This window comes from Musca domestica, unplaced genomic scaffold, assembly GCF_030504385.1.
Source record: "Musca domestica strain aabys unplaced genomic scaffold, Musca_domestica.polishedcontigs.V.1.1 13, whole genome shotgun sequence".
Taxonomy (NCBI): Eukaryota; Metazoa; Arthropoda; class Insecta; order Diptera; family Muscidae; genus Musca; species Musca domestica.
The window spans coordinates 4,385,292-4,400,309 of NW_026712172.1; the positions used below are offsets into that span (position 1 = coordinate 4,385,292).

General features: G+C 35.3%; 1 protein-coding gene across 4 annotated transcripts in view; it reads left to right on the plus strand.

Annotated features, from left to right (window-relative positions):
• LOC101889595 (inhibitory POU protein) overlaps positions 1-7,198 on the plus strand; it is a 73,205-nt gene extending 66,007 nt beyond the window's left edge. For 2 of the 4 annotated variants that reach the window (XM_020037758.2, XM_020037760.2), the window contains 6 exons: positions 460-637; positions 714-854; positions 967-1,198; positions 2,058-2,215; positions 2,273-2,609; positions 5,926-7,196. In XM_020037758.2, coding sequence (XP_019893317.1) covers positions 460-637; positions 714-854; positions 967-1,198; positions 2,058-2,215; positions 2,273-2,334 — 771 coding nt within the window. In that variant the 3' untranslated portion in view covers positions 2,335-2,609; positions 5,926-7,196. Of the gene's footprint in view, positions 1-459; positions 638-713; positions 855-966; positions 1,199-2,051; positions 2,216-2,272; positions 2,610-5,925 lie in introns of all 4 variants that reach the window. The other 2 variants (XM_005186315.4, XM_020037759.2) reach the window with 2 other exon arrangements.
• Positions 7,199-15,018: the final 7,820 nt, after the last annotated feature.

Genomic DNA, 15,018 nt, shown 5'->3' on the forward strand with positions numbered 1-15,018 from the left:
TATACAAAAAACTTCAGCTTCCCCACTATGGTAATTTTTTCATATTTCTTAAATTCTTATTTTCCATATCTTATCATAGGAGGAGTAGCTTAACGATTTGAAGTCTTTCGATGGCAAGGGTATTAACCATTTTCGAAGGCAGATACCAAAGACTTCCCATACTCTTTTCACTAATAGCGGTTGAATGATCAGATGTCATGACGCTTTTTTAAATTCTTGCTATGCTTTTTATGCGTTCCTTCAATGTTTTGGAGAATAAAAGAAACATTTTTGATCTTCCTTCTTCCCGCTAAATAGAAACTAATCGATAAAAATATTATTTTCAGATATCATTAAAAATCATCACATGAAATTTTTTTTTTTCGCACTCTCATTATTTTTTTTTTTTTAATATAATAAAAATGAACTCATTCTTCTGATTATTAAAATAAAAATATTTACAATCTTTACATCTTTCAGATGCACCCCACAATGGATCAATTGGATATGTTGGATCCAACGGGTTCGATGACAACCTTAGCACCCATTTCAGAAACGCCTTTAACACCTACGCACCAGCACTTACATGGATCCTATCACAGTATGAACCATATGATGGGTCACCATCATCCGAGCGGTTTAAGTGGACATTCTGCGGGTACGGCCATTCAATGTTCCAAAACTCCTCTTGGCACAGATATAATTGTTTATTTTACTCCCTTACACTAACGCAGGACACCATGGACATTCGGCAGTACATCATCCTGTGATAACGGCAGCTGTTGCGGCGGCTGGCCTTCATCCTGATACCGACACAGATCCCAGAGAACTCGAAGCCTTTGCGGAGAGATTTAAGCAACGAAGGATAAAATTAGGTGAATATACGTATTTATTTGGACATCTTCTACTGCTATCCGCCATGCAGTAGCCAATCAAGCTTTATGCATGTCTGTAGATTTATAGAAATAATCATCAACTTTATTACAGGTGTCACACAAGCCGATGTCGGCAAAGCACTAGCGAATTTAAAGTTACCTGGAGTTGGGGCTCTCTCACAAAGTACAATATGTCGCTTTGAAAGTCTCACGCTGTCGCACAATAATATGATTGCCCTAAAGCCCATTTTGCAGGCGTGGCTAGAAGAGGCGGAGGCTCAGGCGAAAAACAAGCGAAGAGATCCTGATGCCCCCAGTGTACTTCCTGCCGGCGAAAAGAAAAGGTAGACAGCGTTCTGGTTAATGCTACATCCAAACTCGGCATGCATCCACGCGACTCCAGTCCGCAAAAAAAAGCGAGCCTTGCCTAGGTCCAGCAATAATGTCGATAATCTATTCCAAACGATGTTTGGAAATTATTCGGGCATTCTATTGGAAATTTCCGTATTGTTAACTTGAAAGCAACAATAAATCTAAAGTCCCCAACTGCTGGAGTTGCGAGCAAATCACAAAACACCTACAAACATACATACATTTACATCTACATCTACATTTACATTGCATGCACAATGTAACATGAATGAATGTCGGGTCTTAGTAAATCATGAGTAGGACGGTATTATCATTTCCATCTAAATCGGTTCTCTTTAATATGCATTATTTTCGCCTCAATCATGTGGGGAAATTCTTGGATAGGACATAGGCTACGTTCTTTGTCGTGTAATTGTTCCTTTTCCATCTATTTGGCACGTGATTTTCTACATTTCACGTCAAAGAAATCATGAAAGAGACTGTTAACAGTGTACCCGATCACAATACAAGCCCCAACTATGGCTTAAATGTAATTCCCTCCTTCAAACCTTGAAAATGTATGCAAATTGTGTATTGAATTTGTGTATTGAAAACCTACCAGCCTTCTAACAATTATCATCTGGTTACAAGTGTACGTACACATACATACATACCTGTAACTCAGAAAGACATGATATATACTTAATACATAGCGATATTTTTTCATATTACTAGTCAAGCGATAATCCGGACTGACAGCTATTCCACATGAATTGCACAAACTAGGCACTCGCATTTTATTTTATTTGTTTTTCTAAAGTAATCTATATCGAGTCTTTTTTCAAGAAAAAGGACTTCCATTGCGGCACCTGAAAAGCGATCTCTGGAAGCGTACTTTGCCGTTCAACCGAGGCCATCTGGTGAGAAGATAGCTGCCATTGCCGAGAAGCTGGACCTGAAGAAGAATGTGGTACGAGTCTGGTTCTGTAATCAGAGACAAAAACAAAAACGTATGAAATTTGCTGCACAACAACCATGACAATCAACTAATACAACAACACAATTAGGTATAGTTAGCAGCGTTACACCCTCGATGACTGGACACGGATCGGCGGGGTTTGGTTACTGATAGCCGATGTTCCCTGGAGACCACTACATGTAGATTTCCTCCTACCCTCACTAGACGCTCGACAACACCCGGCCCCATACCCGATGGATGTGAGCACCCCCGATCCCACGGTGACCCTGGAGGAGACCAACACCAGCGAGCGTGCACTTATTATTTACATCGATCTAAATTACGGATTCACCCTCAATATGCCAACAATCAAATGCGATTATTTATGGAACGATCAATGCAAACAATGGACCAACATATCAAATGCAATAACATTACAAGTAAAGGTGAGTCCATCCACTATCTGATGGTTTGGAGAGTTTGGTGCAAAATGCATACATAGATGGTTACATACAGGCATACGAGTATGCATACATATATGACGCAATAAATACAAGGTAGGATAAGTAATTGTGAAAAACAGCGAACGAAAACAGACGAAACGAATAACGTACTGCCCACACGAAGTCACAAACATTTAAATATTTTTCAATCGTTTTGTACTCCAAACAAAACAAAACCATAAACATTTCAATGCCGGAAACAATACGATTGCTTTATTGCACTTTGACTAGGGTTGCCGAGCGGTATCGTTTGCGAACGAATCGCCGGGAAACTTTTTTAAACCTTATGCTAGGAACACAATTGGAGCGAACGACGAATTTTTTCGCGGCGTATGTTCGTCGTCAAAAATAAAACACATATGTGTATATGGAAGTGCACACAATCACGGCACCGGCGAAAATTTCGTCGGTCGCCGCGAACTCAATTAGCTTTATTTCTATTTCATACGCCGGCGACCGGCGAACAAAACAGTACAAGGTGGCCATACTTGTACGAATTTTATGTGTTTTAGTAAATAAAGTTACTTTTTACTTTAAAATTTGTTATGGTCACTCTACTATCTGTTACTCGTATAAAAAAAACATAATTAATTTGTTTATTTATTTGTGTACTTGCGCCTGAGTGAAGATGGATATCAGTGAATTTATAATAGAGAAGATGGACATAAGTGAAATTATAATAGAGAACGTAAAGAATTATGTGTTCTTGTATAATTCATTGTAGTCAACAAATGAGCAAAAAGTAAACAACTTCATCAGCTGTTTTATAATTTCGTCGGTATTGTGTTCCATACGACGAATTTTCGCGGCTCATTTTGTCGCCGCGTAGGGCGAAATTCGTCGTTCGCTCCAATTGTGTTCCTAGCATTAGCTGTGCGTAATGATGGCTGCTAAATTTAGAGTTGCCATTATTTTGCACCTTTCCCATTGTATGATGGACATTTTAAATGAGTAATAAAAATACATGCATTTAACTTAATATTGGCTTTTACTTCATTCGTAATGACTTAATACACTAAGAAAAGTCTCCAATGAGTTTTGTACTGTTTCAAATGTTGCGTCATCCAACCGAGAACATTTCCGTTTTGTTTTTTTTTACTCATCTACGCAAACACTACAAATAAAAAAACAAGTCCCGTTATCTTAAAATCCGTTTTGTTACGTTTCGTACGTCGAGAAATTACAGAACGATCGATTGCAAACGTTTGATATAGTTTATTTTCGTACACTGGTGAAAAACGAGACCATGCTGTATGACTTAATGTGAGAATACATAAAACGCTTTTCTGACTGGCTTAAGTCTTCGGCAGGCTTCTTCGGAAAAGAACAAAGGAGTCTAGGGCCGAAATCGAACTAAGTCAATCGAAAACGTCTTTAAACCAGACTGAAACAAGTAAAACACGTTAAGTACAGCTGGCCAGAATTTTTAATACCCTCCACCATGAAAAGCAAACCTTTAAAAATAAACAAGTAAAAAAGCTGTAAGTTCGGCCGGGCGAACTTTGAATATCCTCCACAATATGGAACGAATTTGACAATTTTCAAAAAAAAAATAAATAAAAATGTTAAAAATTCTGTTAAAATCTTAAAAATGCCGAATGTAGCCGTATGTATACGACGACGTGGACATGCATAGGCAACTTTTGTCGCAAGCCATTACAATATTAAAATGCGAAACTAGAAAAAATCGGTGTATAACGTAGCTAATATCATCAAAGTACCGAATATTGGGAGGTATCGTTATATGGATCTGCACAGACAATTTTCTGCCATAGGCTGTAGTATCCATTACGGACCTAAAATACAAAAACATCAAAATACCGAATATAGCGAGGTATCGTTATATGAGGGCTATACGTAGACGTGGATCTGCACACACAATTTTCTGTCATAGGCTGTAATATCCATAACGAACTTCAAATACCAAATTTGAAACAATTCCGGTGAATAATGTCGCTAAAATCATCAAAATACTAAAAAATTCTAAAAAATTGGGATTGAATATTTGGTCCACTTCCATTTTTGCCAGTGAAATCGGTTTGTAAAAAGTCTTAAAAATGCCCTAAAGTCGATAGTACCGCATTCTTTTTATTGCGAGTTTCAAATTCAAATCTGTTAAAAGAATATGGGGAAGTACCGAAACATGGGGGCTATAGCAGAACGTAAACCTATGTAGGCAATGATCTGCCACATGAGGTAGAACCCATTACGAATCCTAGGTACTGAATTTCAAACAATCCTGTTAGAACATGTGATCTAAGTCGTTAAAATACCGAATAATGGGATTTTTATTTACAGCTGAATTGGAATGGAATGTTTTGTTAATAATTTTCACATAAGTTGGACGGAATGAGCCATGAAAAATTGAATTCCCCTTTTCGAGATGAAATAAATGTTTAATATTATGCAAACTTTGTTAAAAAAAAAAAACTTGTAAAAATCGCTTATAAATATCTCATTTAGAGTGGTTGTTTTCTAAGTGTTTTTTATTTTATCTCATTTTATCTCTCCAATTTGTCCTTTTTGGGATGAATGTTCCTAAATCCCGAGTGACAGCTCATATAGATATGTTCTTTATCTTCTACCTAAACCAGCTCTATGAACTAGGTTTCGGAAAGAGCCACCAATCCTCATCAGTTCCCTTGTTTTTTGTCTGGGATATTCTCCCCAGAAGTTATTTTAAAAATAACTTCTATGACAAAAAACATTTTTTACCCAAGTGACGAGATCGTAAGCTCAATAGAAGAGGAACCAAAGAATTAAATAAAACTAAAATTCTTTTGGAAAGTCTTCTAAATCTTACAACCGCACTTATAAACATTTACATCTTTCTCCACTTGTTATGCTTTCGTTCAACCTGAACGAAGTAGAATAACCATGTAAGTTGGTTTTGTCTGTTACAACAAAAATCCCTTCGTCGACCGTGCCTTGTCTATTAATAGAACAGTGTGGCTTGTTTGTTCGGGATACCGTAGTATTTTGTTGTTGCAAAATGGTCAGGCTTTATCCCTTTTTTTGTTGTTTTTACCCCCTGGTAAACATTACCATCGTTCTCCACTAATAAACTAACGTTGTTTTTATAAAAATAACAAAAAAAGGGATAAAGCCTGACCATTTTGCAACAACAAAAAAAATTAAAAATATATATGTGTATTTTTGTACCAAACCTCTCTTTATATTAGTTTTATATACATTTTAAGCAAATATGTATGTACAAAGATTATTGTTACATTACTGTATTCCGTTTCTCTTTTTTCAGATACATTTTTAAAATTGAGACCTACGACATTGCCGTGTATAGTGAATATTATTCTTGTGCAAGCACTTCGGAAACCTTCAAGGAATTTCGGATTGTATTTTAAGTTTAGTTTTTTTAATGAAAGGCATTGTCGTGGGCTCTATGCTTCCTTTAGAGTACTACCTACAAAGCAATTAACTGAAATTAAACTACGAGGTAAATGATACCAACAGAACTGCAACTGGCCGATACCATAGAAGAGAAATGTCATTGGAACTTCATGCGAAAGCAGCACTCAAGCACTCGGAAATGCAACGAATTTAACATGTTGCCAAACTATATGTATAACAATTATTTATTAATTTCATTGTAGACATGGGAGGAGAGGAGGAGGCTGTCGATGATCACGACAGCGATGTTAATGGTGACGATTAAGTTGACGACGATCACCGATCGTCCGATTCCGAACTGTTAGCAATTTTCAATAAATTTTTACAAAATACTCCTAAGACTAGAGATGTACAGAACACAAAATTTATATATTGAAACTCTACTATTAGAATATGTATGTACATATTCCTATACAGAGACTTACATACATACCAACCTATGTATAGAAGCGTATACGTACATACATATGCTAAAACATTTATGTGCGAGGTATTTTCTCCAGACATAACACACAAATATAAATAACAACAATAAACAAAAAGAAAAGATACATTTTAAAAAAAGAGAGAAAGAAAATTAATTAAATTATCAGATTAACTTTTAAGTAGTTTTGTATCTACATAAGTAGCAATAAATTTTAATACCCCAATTGAAATTTTAATTTTAATTTCGATTCCGATAAGCAGTATTCTTTACCATCTATTTTTGAATATGTAAATATGTAATTTGAAAACTAAAAAAAAGAAAGAGAAGCATAAAAGAAAAATAACAAATTAAAGAGAATAAAAATCAGTAACTTGTTAATTTCAATTAAATGCTAACCGTAGATGTACTCCTATCTAATATAGAGGATAATAAAATTTAGTTAAAAGCAATGGCATTCAATTTTCTGTGTCTGAAGACATTTGATTGCAACAAGGAAATCCGCTCTCGGCCATTATTTTAATCAGTTTAATCATCAGAAGAAATGGTTCGAAAAGTAAGATCGAAAACCTCGTCGCAGTGGCCGAAAAATGGCTCATGAGCTGAACATATCGCAACATTCCATTTGGCAAATATTGAAAAATGAGCTCGGGATAAAGCCATTGAAATTCCAAAAAGTGCAAGAGCTTACACCACAACAGAAAGAAAATAGAATTAAAAAAAGCTAAAGAGTTGCTTCGCTTGGCCGAAATACCAAAGTATCGATCACCTCAAGCAAGCGCTTCGCCGGGAATGGGCCAAAATACCGCAGAGCAACATTCGGGCAGCGTGTGACTGTTTCATTGGCCGTTTGAAGGCTATAATTCGTGCCAAAGTTGACCATTTCGAACAAATCTGAACATATTCTAACATTTGATGCTATTTGCTTTTATTCAATAAAATTTAAAAATATGTAAAACTTATGGCGTTCGACTTTGTTGCAGTTTTTCTTATCTCACCCTGTATATAAGTTGCAAAAATCAAGAATCTACGCTAGCTCCTTTTGGAAGTTTCCACACAAACAGTCACAATTAAGAAAATATTATGTCAATAGACAGGGAAAGGCGTGGACAACACCTGACCTAAGTGTAATGCCAATATTACGATTTATATCTATAAAAGAGGAAAATGTATCTACGTTTGATTGTTTGTTTGTAATTTATGGACTCGAACAGATTTTCCTGAAAATTTCTAAGTATACTACAACATAGCCTGAAAGTAACATAGATAGAGATGTGGCATCAATATCTAAATTTAGATTTAATCTGCACATATCTATTGATCGATTACAGATACAGTCTCCAAATTTGGAATGCGTAACGGAATTCGGAACAAATATAAATTTTGCCAAATTATATTGAAATCGCTTCAGATTCGGATGTAACTCCCATATAAATTTTCGGGCGATTTCATATATTTGTTGCACCAAACACGCTTTGTATCTCTAATTTCAATGAAATTTAGAATGTGTAACGGAATTTAATACGAACATTCATTTGCCGAATTATATTGAAATCGGTTCAGATTTGGATATAGATCCCATATATATTTTCGACCGAATTCATTTTTTTGCTGCATTAAACAAGCTGTGTACGTCACATTTCAATGAAATTTGGAATACGTGACGGATTCGATTAGAAAATAAAATTGTCAAATTAAAAAAAGTTGCCAAATTATATTGAAATCGTTTACGATTTGGATATAGCTCATACATATATTCTCAGCCGATTTCACATATTTGTGCACCAAACACGGTATTTACCTCCAATATGGAAGGTTTGGCGGAAATTAGTGTAAAAGTATATTTTATCAAATTATATTGAAATCGGTTCAGATTGGGATATGATTTTATTATTAAGTACCATTGAACTACAACGCCTTTGGAATGGTATTAGGTTATCAGAAACAAGTCCATAAATTACAAACATACAAACATTTTCCTTTTTCATAGATAGAGATAAGTATTATAAGTTTGATTGGGCCAAACAGTATGTATAGATCTTCCTATCTTGCCGAGCTGATTCAATCTAGCTATGTATGTCCGTCCGTCCGTCTGTCCACGTTAATTTGTAATCATGCTACAAGTCGCAATTATTGATCCTCACGAAATTGAAAATGATTTAGATTTCCACAGATGGACGAACGGACATGGCTAAATCGATATAGACTTTTATGCTGATTAACAATATATATACTTTGTGGGGTCTTAAAAGTATATTTCGAGGTGTTAAAAACGGAATGACAAACTTAATATACCCTCCATATTTTGGTGGAGGGTATAAAAAGAGAATATCTGTAGTTATTTTTTTTTAATTTTTATCGCATGCGATTTTTTAAATTGGACTTTCAATTTTGAATCGTACAATTTCTGAAGTTTTTCTACACCCCGCAACACTATGTGTATATTTAGGGGTTCAAATGGATTAAAAAAATATTTTTTTTTCTAGTGGCTCTACAGGTCCCATACAAATCGACACGGAATTTTGCAGAGAAGAGAGTTAAGGACAGGAAGGAAGTCTTTGGATGACCATTGGATTACATTTAGAAAGGTAGAAACTTTTGTGTGAAATTGTTTTGTACACCTATCAGCACAACAGTGAACTTTAATATAAGACAAATGCCCCGGTCAAAAAGCTAAGGTAATTTCTGGGCAGAGCTCTAAGACATCATTTTAAAAACGAAATCTTCCAAAAGGTATTTAGACATAAGGGGGCATCCAAAATATTATTGCGTTGTAGGGTATTACATGGTCGGTGCCGCGCGACTATAGCCTTTACATTCTGTTATACCCTCCACCTTGAAAAGAAGGGTATATTAACTTTGTCATTCCGTTCGAAACATCCCTAAATGTTCATCGTAGGCCCCATAAAGTATATATATCGATGATCAGCATAAAATTCCAAGTCAATTTACCTATGTCCGTCTGTCTGTTGAAATCACAATACAGTCCACATTATTTAAATTATAGCGTCAAAATTAGGCAGAACAATTTGTATTTTGTCTAGGGTAGTTGGTATTGAAAATGAGATATATCGGTCCACGTTTTGGTATAGCCGCCATATAACGGTACCTCCCGATATTCGGTATCTTGATGATTTTCCCCACAAAAAATGGTATTTTTAGGTTATAATGAATTTTAGCTCCAGTGGCGAAACATTTTGTATATTTTGTATAGCCCCCATATAACGGTGCCACCCGATATTCGGTATCCATGAATTTGTCTAAAAATTGGTAATTGTATTTCATAATAGGTTCAAGCTCCGGTGGCGTGACTTTATATTTATAGATCCACGTTTCCCTATGGCGCACATATAACGATACCCACCGACATTCGGTATTTTGATAATCCTAATCACATTTACGCACGAAATTGTTTCAAATTTGATATTTAAGAAGATTTAGTAGATGACAATACTTAAAGTATAAAAATGTCTATAGAGGTTCCCGTTTAGGTATGGCCCCCATATAACGACCTCTCTCAAGGTTTTTTTTTTTTTGAAAAGTTAAACAGCATTACCCAAACGGTCTTACTAGTATTTGTTGTTTAAAGTGTCGTCGTATTGTTTAAAAAACTTTTCATGGCCTATAGAAGTTCGGTTCACCTGACAACTAAGTTTTCTGTCAAAGGACATAGTTGTGATTTTAAATTCAGAAAAGTGAAATCACAATCATACTAAAACTACTAAGTTTATTGTCCGATTGTCGTCAAAAGTAGTTTTCTTGCCCGACTTAGTCATATTATGGCACAATCAATAGCTACTGGATTTGCCGTAGCCAACACATTTCGAAAGATGAATAGGTAGCCGCACAATGAATTGTCAAAACATTTTTGAAATTCGAAGCTGTGTATAAAAAGTTAATTAAATTCCTTAAATTTTTTGAAAAACAGATATCATAATAACCTCTGAATGGCGTCGTATAAAAAACATTTAGTCATATGTTCATATTTTTATACCCTCCACCATAGTATGGTGTCCGTATGTGGAAATCACTCCAGCTTCCGAACAAATTGAAGTAGGTTAATAAAATGTTACTCAGATGTGTGTTTGGTCTGTAGGTTTTTTTGGTTTTGGAAATGAAGTATATTCCTTTTCCTATATAACTATAACTACCTATCTATACTATATTCGGTATTTTAAAGATTTTGGCGTTATTATTCACCCGGATTAATTCAAATGTCGTATTTGTAGTACGTTATGGGTGCTACAGTCTGTGACAGAAAACTGACCATGCGGATCCACCTCTACGTATAGCCCCTTTTTAACCGTACCTCCTTATAATCCCTATTTTGATGATTTTAGCGACATTGTTCACCGGATTGTTTCAAATTTCGTATTTTAAGTTTGTCCCAGTCAGTAAAAAAAATTGTCTATGCAAGTCCATGTCAGCCCCCATTTAACAGAACCTAACTAAATTCGGTAGTTTTGTGTTTTTGCGACAGTATTCACCGTTTTTTTTTTTTTTCAAGTTTCGTATTTGAATATTGTAATGTCTCCGTGTAGAACGCAATATAACGGTAACTCCCTATATTCAGAATTTTAATGATTTTAACAGTTTTTTAATGTATTTTATTTTTGTGCAAATTTCCAAATTCCTTCCAAATGGTGGAGGGTATACAAAGTTCAGCCCGATCGAACTTATTGGTTATTACTTGTTGTAAATATGGATATATAATACATCTACCTATACATTTCTGACATTTACAAATACCGCTACTAAAGTTTCCATCAAATGATGTCCAGGCCAGAGAGGCCTACTTTTTGTATTCAAATTTTTGTTGATAAGAATTGAGGGGGAAGATATTAACAACAGTTGGTTTCAACATTATGGAGCAACCTGCCACAAAGACGAAGCTATAATCGATATCCTCCTCCTCAATTCTTATCAACAAAAATGCCAATAAAAAAGTAGCCCACATCAAAAACATCAATCATCACATTACAGTTAAAATTCTAAAACCACAAATAATTGAACCTGGCTTGGACCGGTATTTAGAAATGTATAGGTAGATGTATCATATGTTCGTTTTTACAACAAGTAACAACCAATAAGTTCTGTCGGGCCGAACTTTGTATACCCTCCACCATTTGTAAGGAATTTGGAAATTTGCACAAAAATAAAATACATTAAAAAAACTGTTAAAATCATTAAAATTCTGAATATAGGGAGTTACCGTTATATTGGGGTCTACACGGAGACATTACAATATTCAAATACGAAACTTGAAAAAAACCCGGTGAATACTGTCGCAAATATATATGGAAAATGTATATATGGAAAATGTATGGTAAAATTAAAACCTCCCAAACGACAAAGTCATTGAAATTAAAGTGGATTTTCAGAAACAAGTACAATGGAGATTAGAATCCATTAAGATACAAAGTCCGTTTAGTGGTAAAAGGTTTTCAGCAAATGAAAAACTTGTATTATAGTGACTTGTATGCTCGCATTGTCAAACTTTCAACTGTTCAGGGATTTAAGAACTCCATTCTTAAATGGCGAGCTGAAAGAGAAGAGACAGGGCATGTCGACCCTTAAAATATATTTGTGGGTTAAAACAAACGCCAAAGTGTTCGAACGAGACTCTTAATAAACATCTCATGGCATTGGGATATGCATTAAAAAATTAAAAACACAATTGGAATTGGGAAAAAAATAAGCTGTCTTCTACCACTTAGCATGTCTGATCTAAGAATTGCGGTTGTCATACTGACTGGTCACTGCAGTATCAGATATCTGACCTCAATGTAGGATAACAGACTTCTTGGCTTCTATAGACTTAACGAAAATAAAGAAGCGGTGGAGACGATTGAACATCTACTTGATGATGTCCTTTGTTATCAACCAGGGGATATAGCCTATTTGGTAAGTGGGAGATAGAAAAACGAATGTTCCTCTCAGAAATAGATCTCATCATCGTCTACAAATTTACAAATTTCCCTGGCTAGGCAAACTATGCTGCTAAATATACATCTCTCCTTAACCCCTTTCCTCTCTTTCACGTTTCTATCTCTTACCTCACAAACAACTTATGGAGCTGCGCATCATTTAACGAAAAATGGAAACGAACATTGTTCCTCCAAGCCGTCGTTGGATTGTGTACTCCCTGTTGCTTTATGTGTCGTCCTCAATGCAATTGTTGGTCTATCAATGCACGCCAATTTTCACCTTTAATAGTTCGAACAAGTCGAAAGTTGTATTCGATCCGAATTTAAACTCTTACTATGTAACAGTTTCGGATCGAGTAAAAAATGCTGTAACTAATTTTTTTTATTTTGGTAGTACTTTCGAGTGTATTATTCAGAATTGGCAGCATTTACTTCGTAAAATATCGAAAATATAAAAAAGCAAAACTCAAAAATTAGAAATAATTACGTTTCACACGCCTCAAAAAATGCATTCGTTTGCTGCCTTTAACCAACTGTGATTGTTCCGTCATAGAAAACTCAAAAATTAGAAATAATTAAGTTTCACGCACCTCAAAAAAATGTATTCATTTGCTGCCTTTGGCCAACTGTGGATGTTCCCTTATAGAATTGAGTATTGTCTGAAATTGGCTTTGCTTTGTTTTGATCCTCCATCATGGAAAGCAGGGTATATTCAATTTTGGCTTAACTCTAGTTTAGTAAAACTCTTTAATTTTTTCGACATTTTTTCCAGTGGTAGGTATTTTTAACCTGATCCCGGGAAACTATTTTTTTCTTGGGGAACGGACCCGGGACTCCAGATTTTTGAACCTAAATTCCGGGTTCAAGACCCAGACTGGACCCGGATCCAATTAACCGATATAGACAGTATAGCTTATGAAAATACCTATCCAACATGTGGTCACATAATCAAACCAAAGTTTTCTAAATTTGACACTTTTTGTAAATAGCCGGCCTTTAACCGGGGGTTGAGATTTTCTCCTCTGAATATGTCCAACACCGGCTAACGCGAACCAAAGTTTCAACGACGGCTACGCGAAATAAACCTTTTTTACTGAAAACATAATTTTAATGAACTGGTTAGAATCGGGTTATGCGGATGGAAAGACCCATATCTCTGGAAACGAAAAAGTTATTATCAAATTGTAGCATATTGGAAAGGTAAAGAGTGTCAGCTATAATTTGGCGTCAATTATGTTGACCCCCATAATGGGCCGTTTTTGGACTGTTTGGGGGTTATATAAGAAATGTGACATGTGACCACTTGTTGGATAGGTATTAAGCTTTCCAACGATACCTATATTTTCTATATCGGGTAAGTGGATCCGGGTCCAAGCCGAGTCTAGAACCCGGATATTCGGGTCAAAATAGTTTCCCGGAATCAGGGTAAAAATGCCTATCTCTGGGAAAAAAAAAATCCTATCACGAAACAGCCCTCATTATTTGACGTTCAGAAATTTGCACAATAACCTGTATTGCGTCGGCATCGGTCCACGTTTTCGTATAGCCCTCATATAACGGTAGCTCCCTATATATTATACTTTTCAACGGAATTGTTCCAAATACGGTATTAAGAGTTTCCAAGGGATTCTACCTATTGTAGCTGAACAATGGATAGGTCCACGTTTATATATAGCGCCCATATAACGGTACCACCAGATATGTCTCATTTTTACGATTTAGGCCACATTTTCCATCGGATTTATTTAAAATTCGGAATTTGAACGTTCGGTATTAGAACATTGTCCATACTGGTCCATGGTTTCTATATAACGATACCCACCGATATTCGGCATTTCGATTATATAAGCCATATTTTCCACATAATTGTTACACACATGGTATTTAAAACTCACAAAACAACAAACCTATATGGGTTTTCGTTTTGGCATTGCCCCCATATAACGGTTCAAACCACTTTATTATTTATAGAATACACTTTAGCTAATGGTTCAATACCCTCGAAAGTTTTTCATTTCAATTTTCAGTGTTTTATTCAGTTGTTTGAATTTCAACAACTTTCCCGTTTTTTATTCATATTCGTTAGCTAAATATCAAACGAGTAGAAATGTAAACTATTGAACGACTTTTACTTCTAAATTCGAAGTACATAGTGATTCAAATCCTAAAGTAGAGTATGAGTATCCTATACTCGGATATGACAGTCCGGAAGTAGGAAATGGGTTTGCGAATTTGAGTTAGTTTTTAAAAAAAATCGCATCCGAAATATTTTACTTTCGAATCGAGTTACATAGTAACCCCCCAGTTTTTAATATGATGCTCTTCTTCTTGGACAAACTTGCACAAACAAGTGTATCTTCTGTTGAATCATAAACAATTTTGTATTAAATATTTATGTATAAAATACAAAATTGTAATATTGTAAACCGTAGTACCAATGTGTGCTATTTGATCTTTATCGACTACACAGTTTTAACCTGCACATTTGGAAAGAAATAAAAGGTACAATGATTACTGAACTTTTCTGATATGGGTTCCGTAATTTAAAGACCTACCCACTGCTAGATCAATCAAAAATACTAAAAAAATAAAA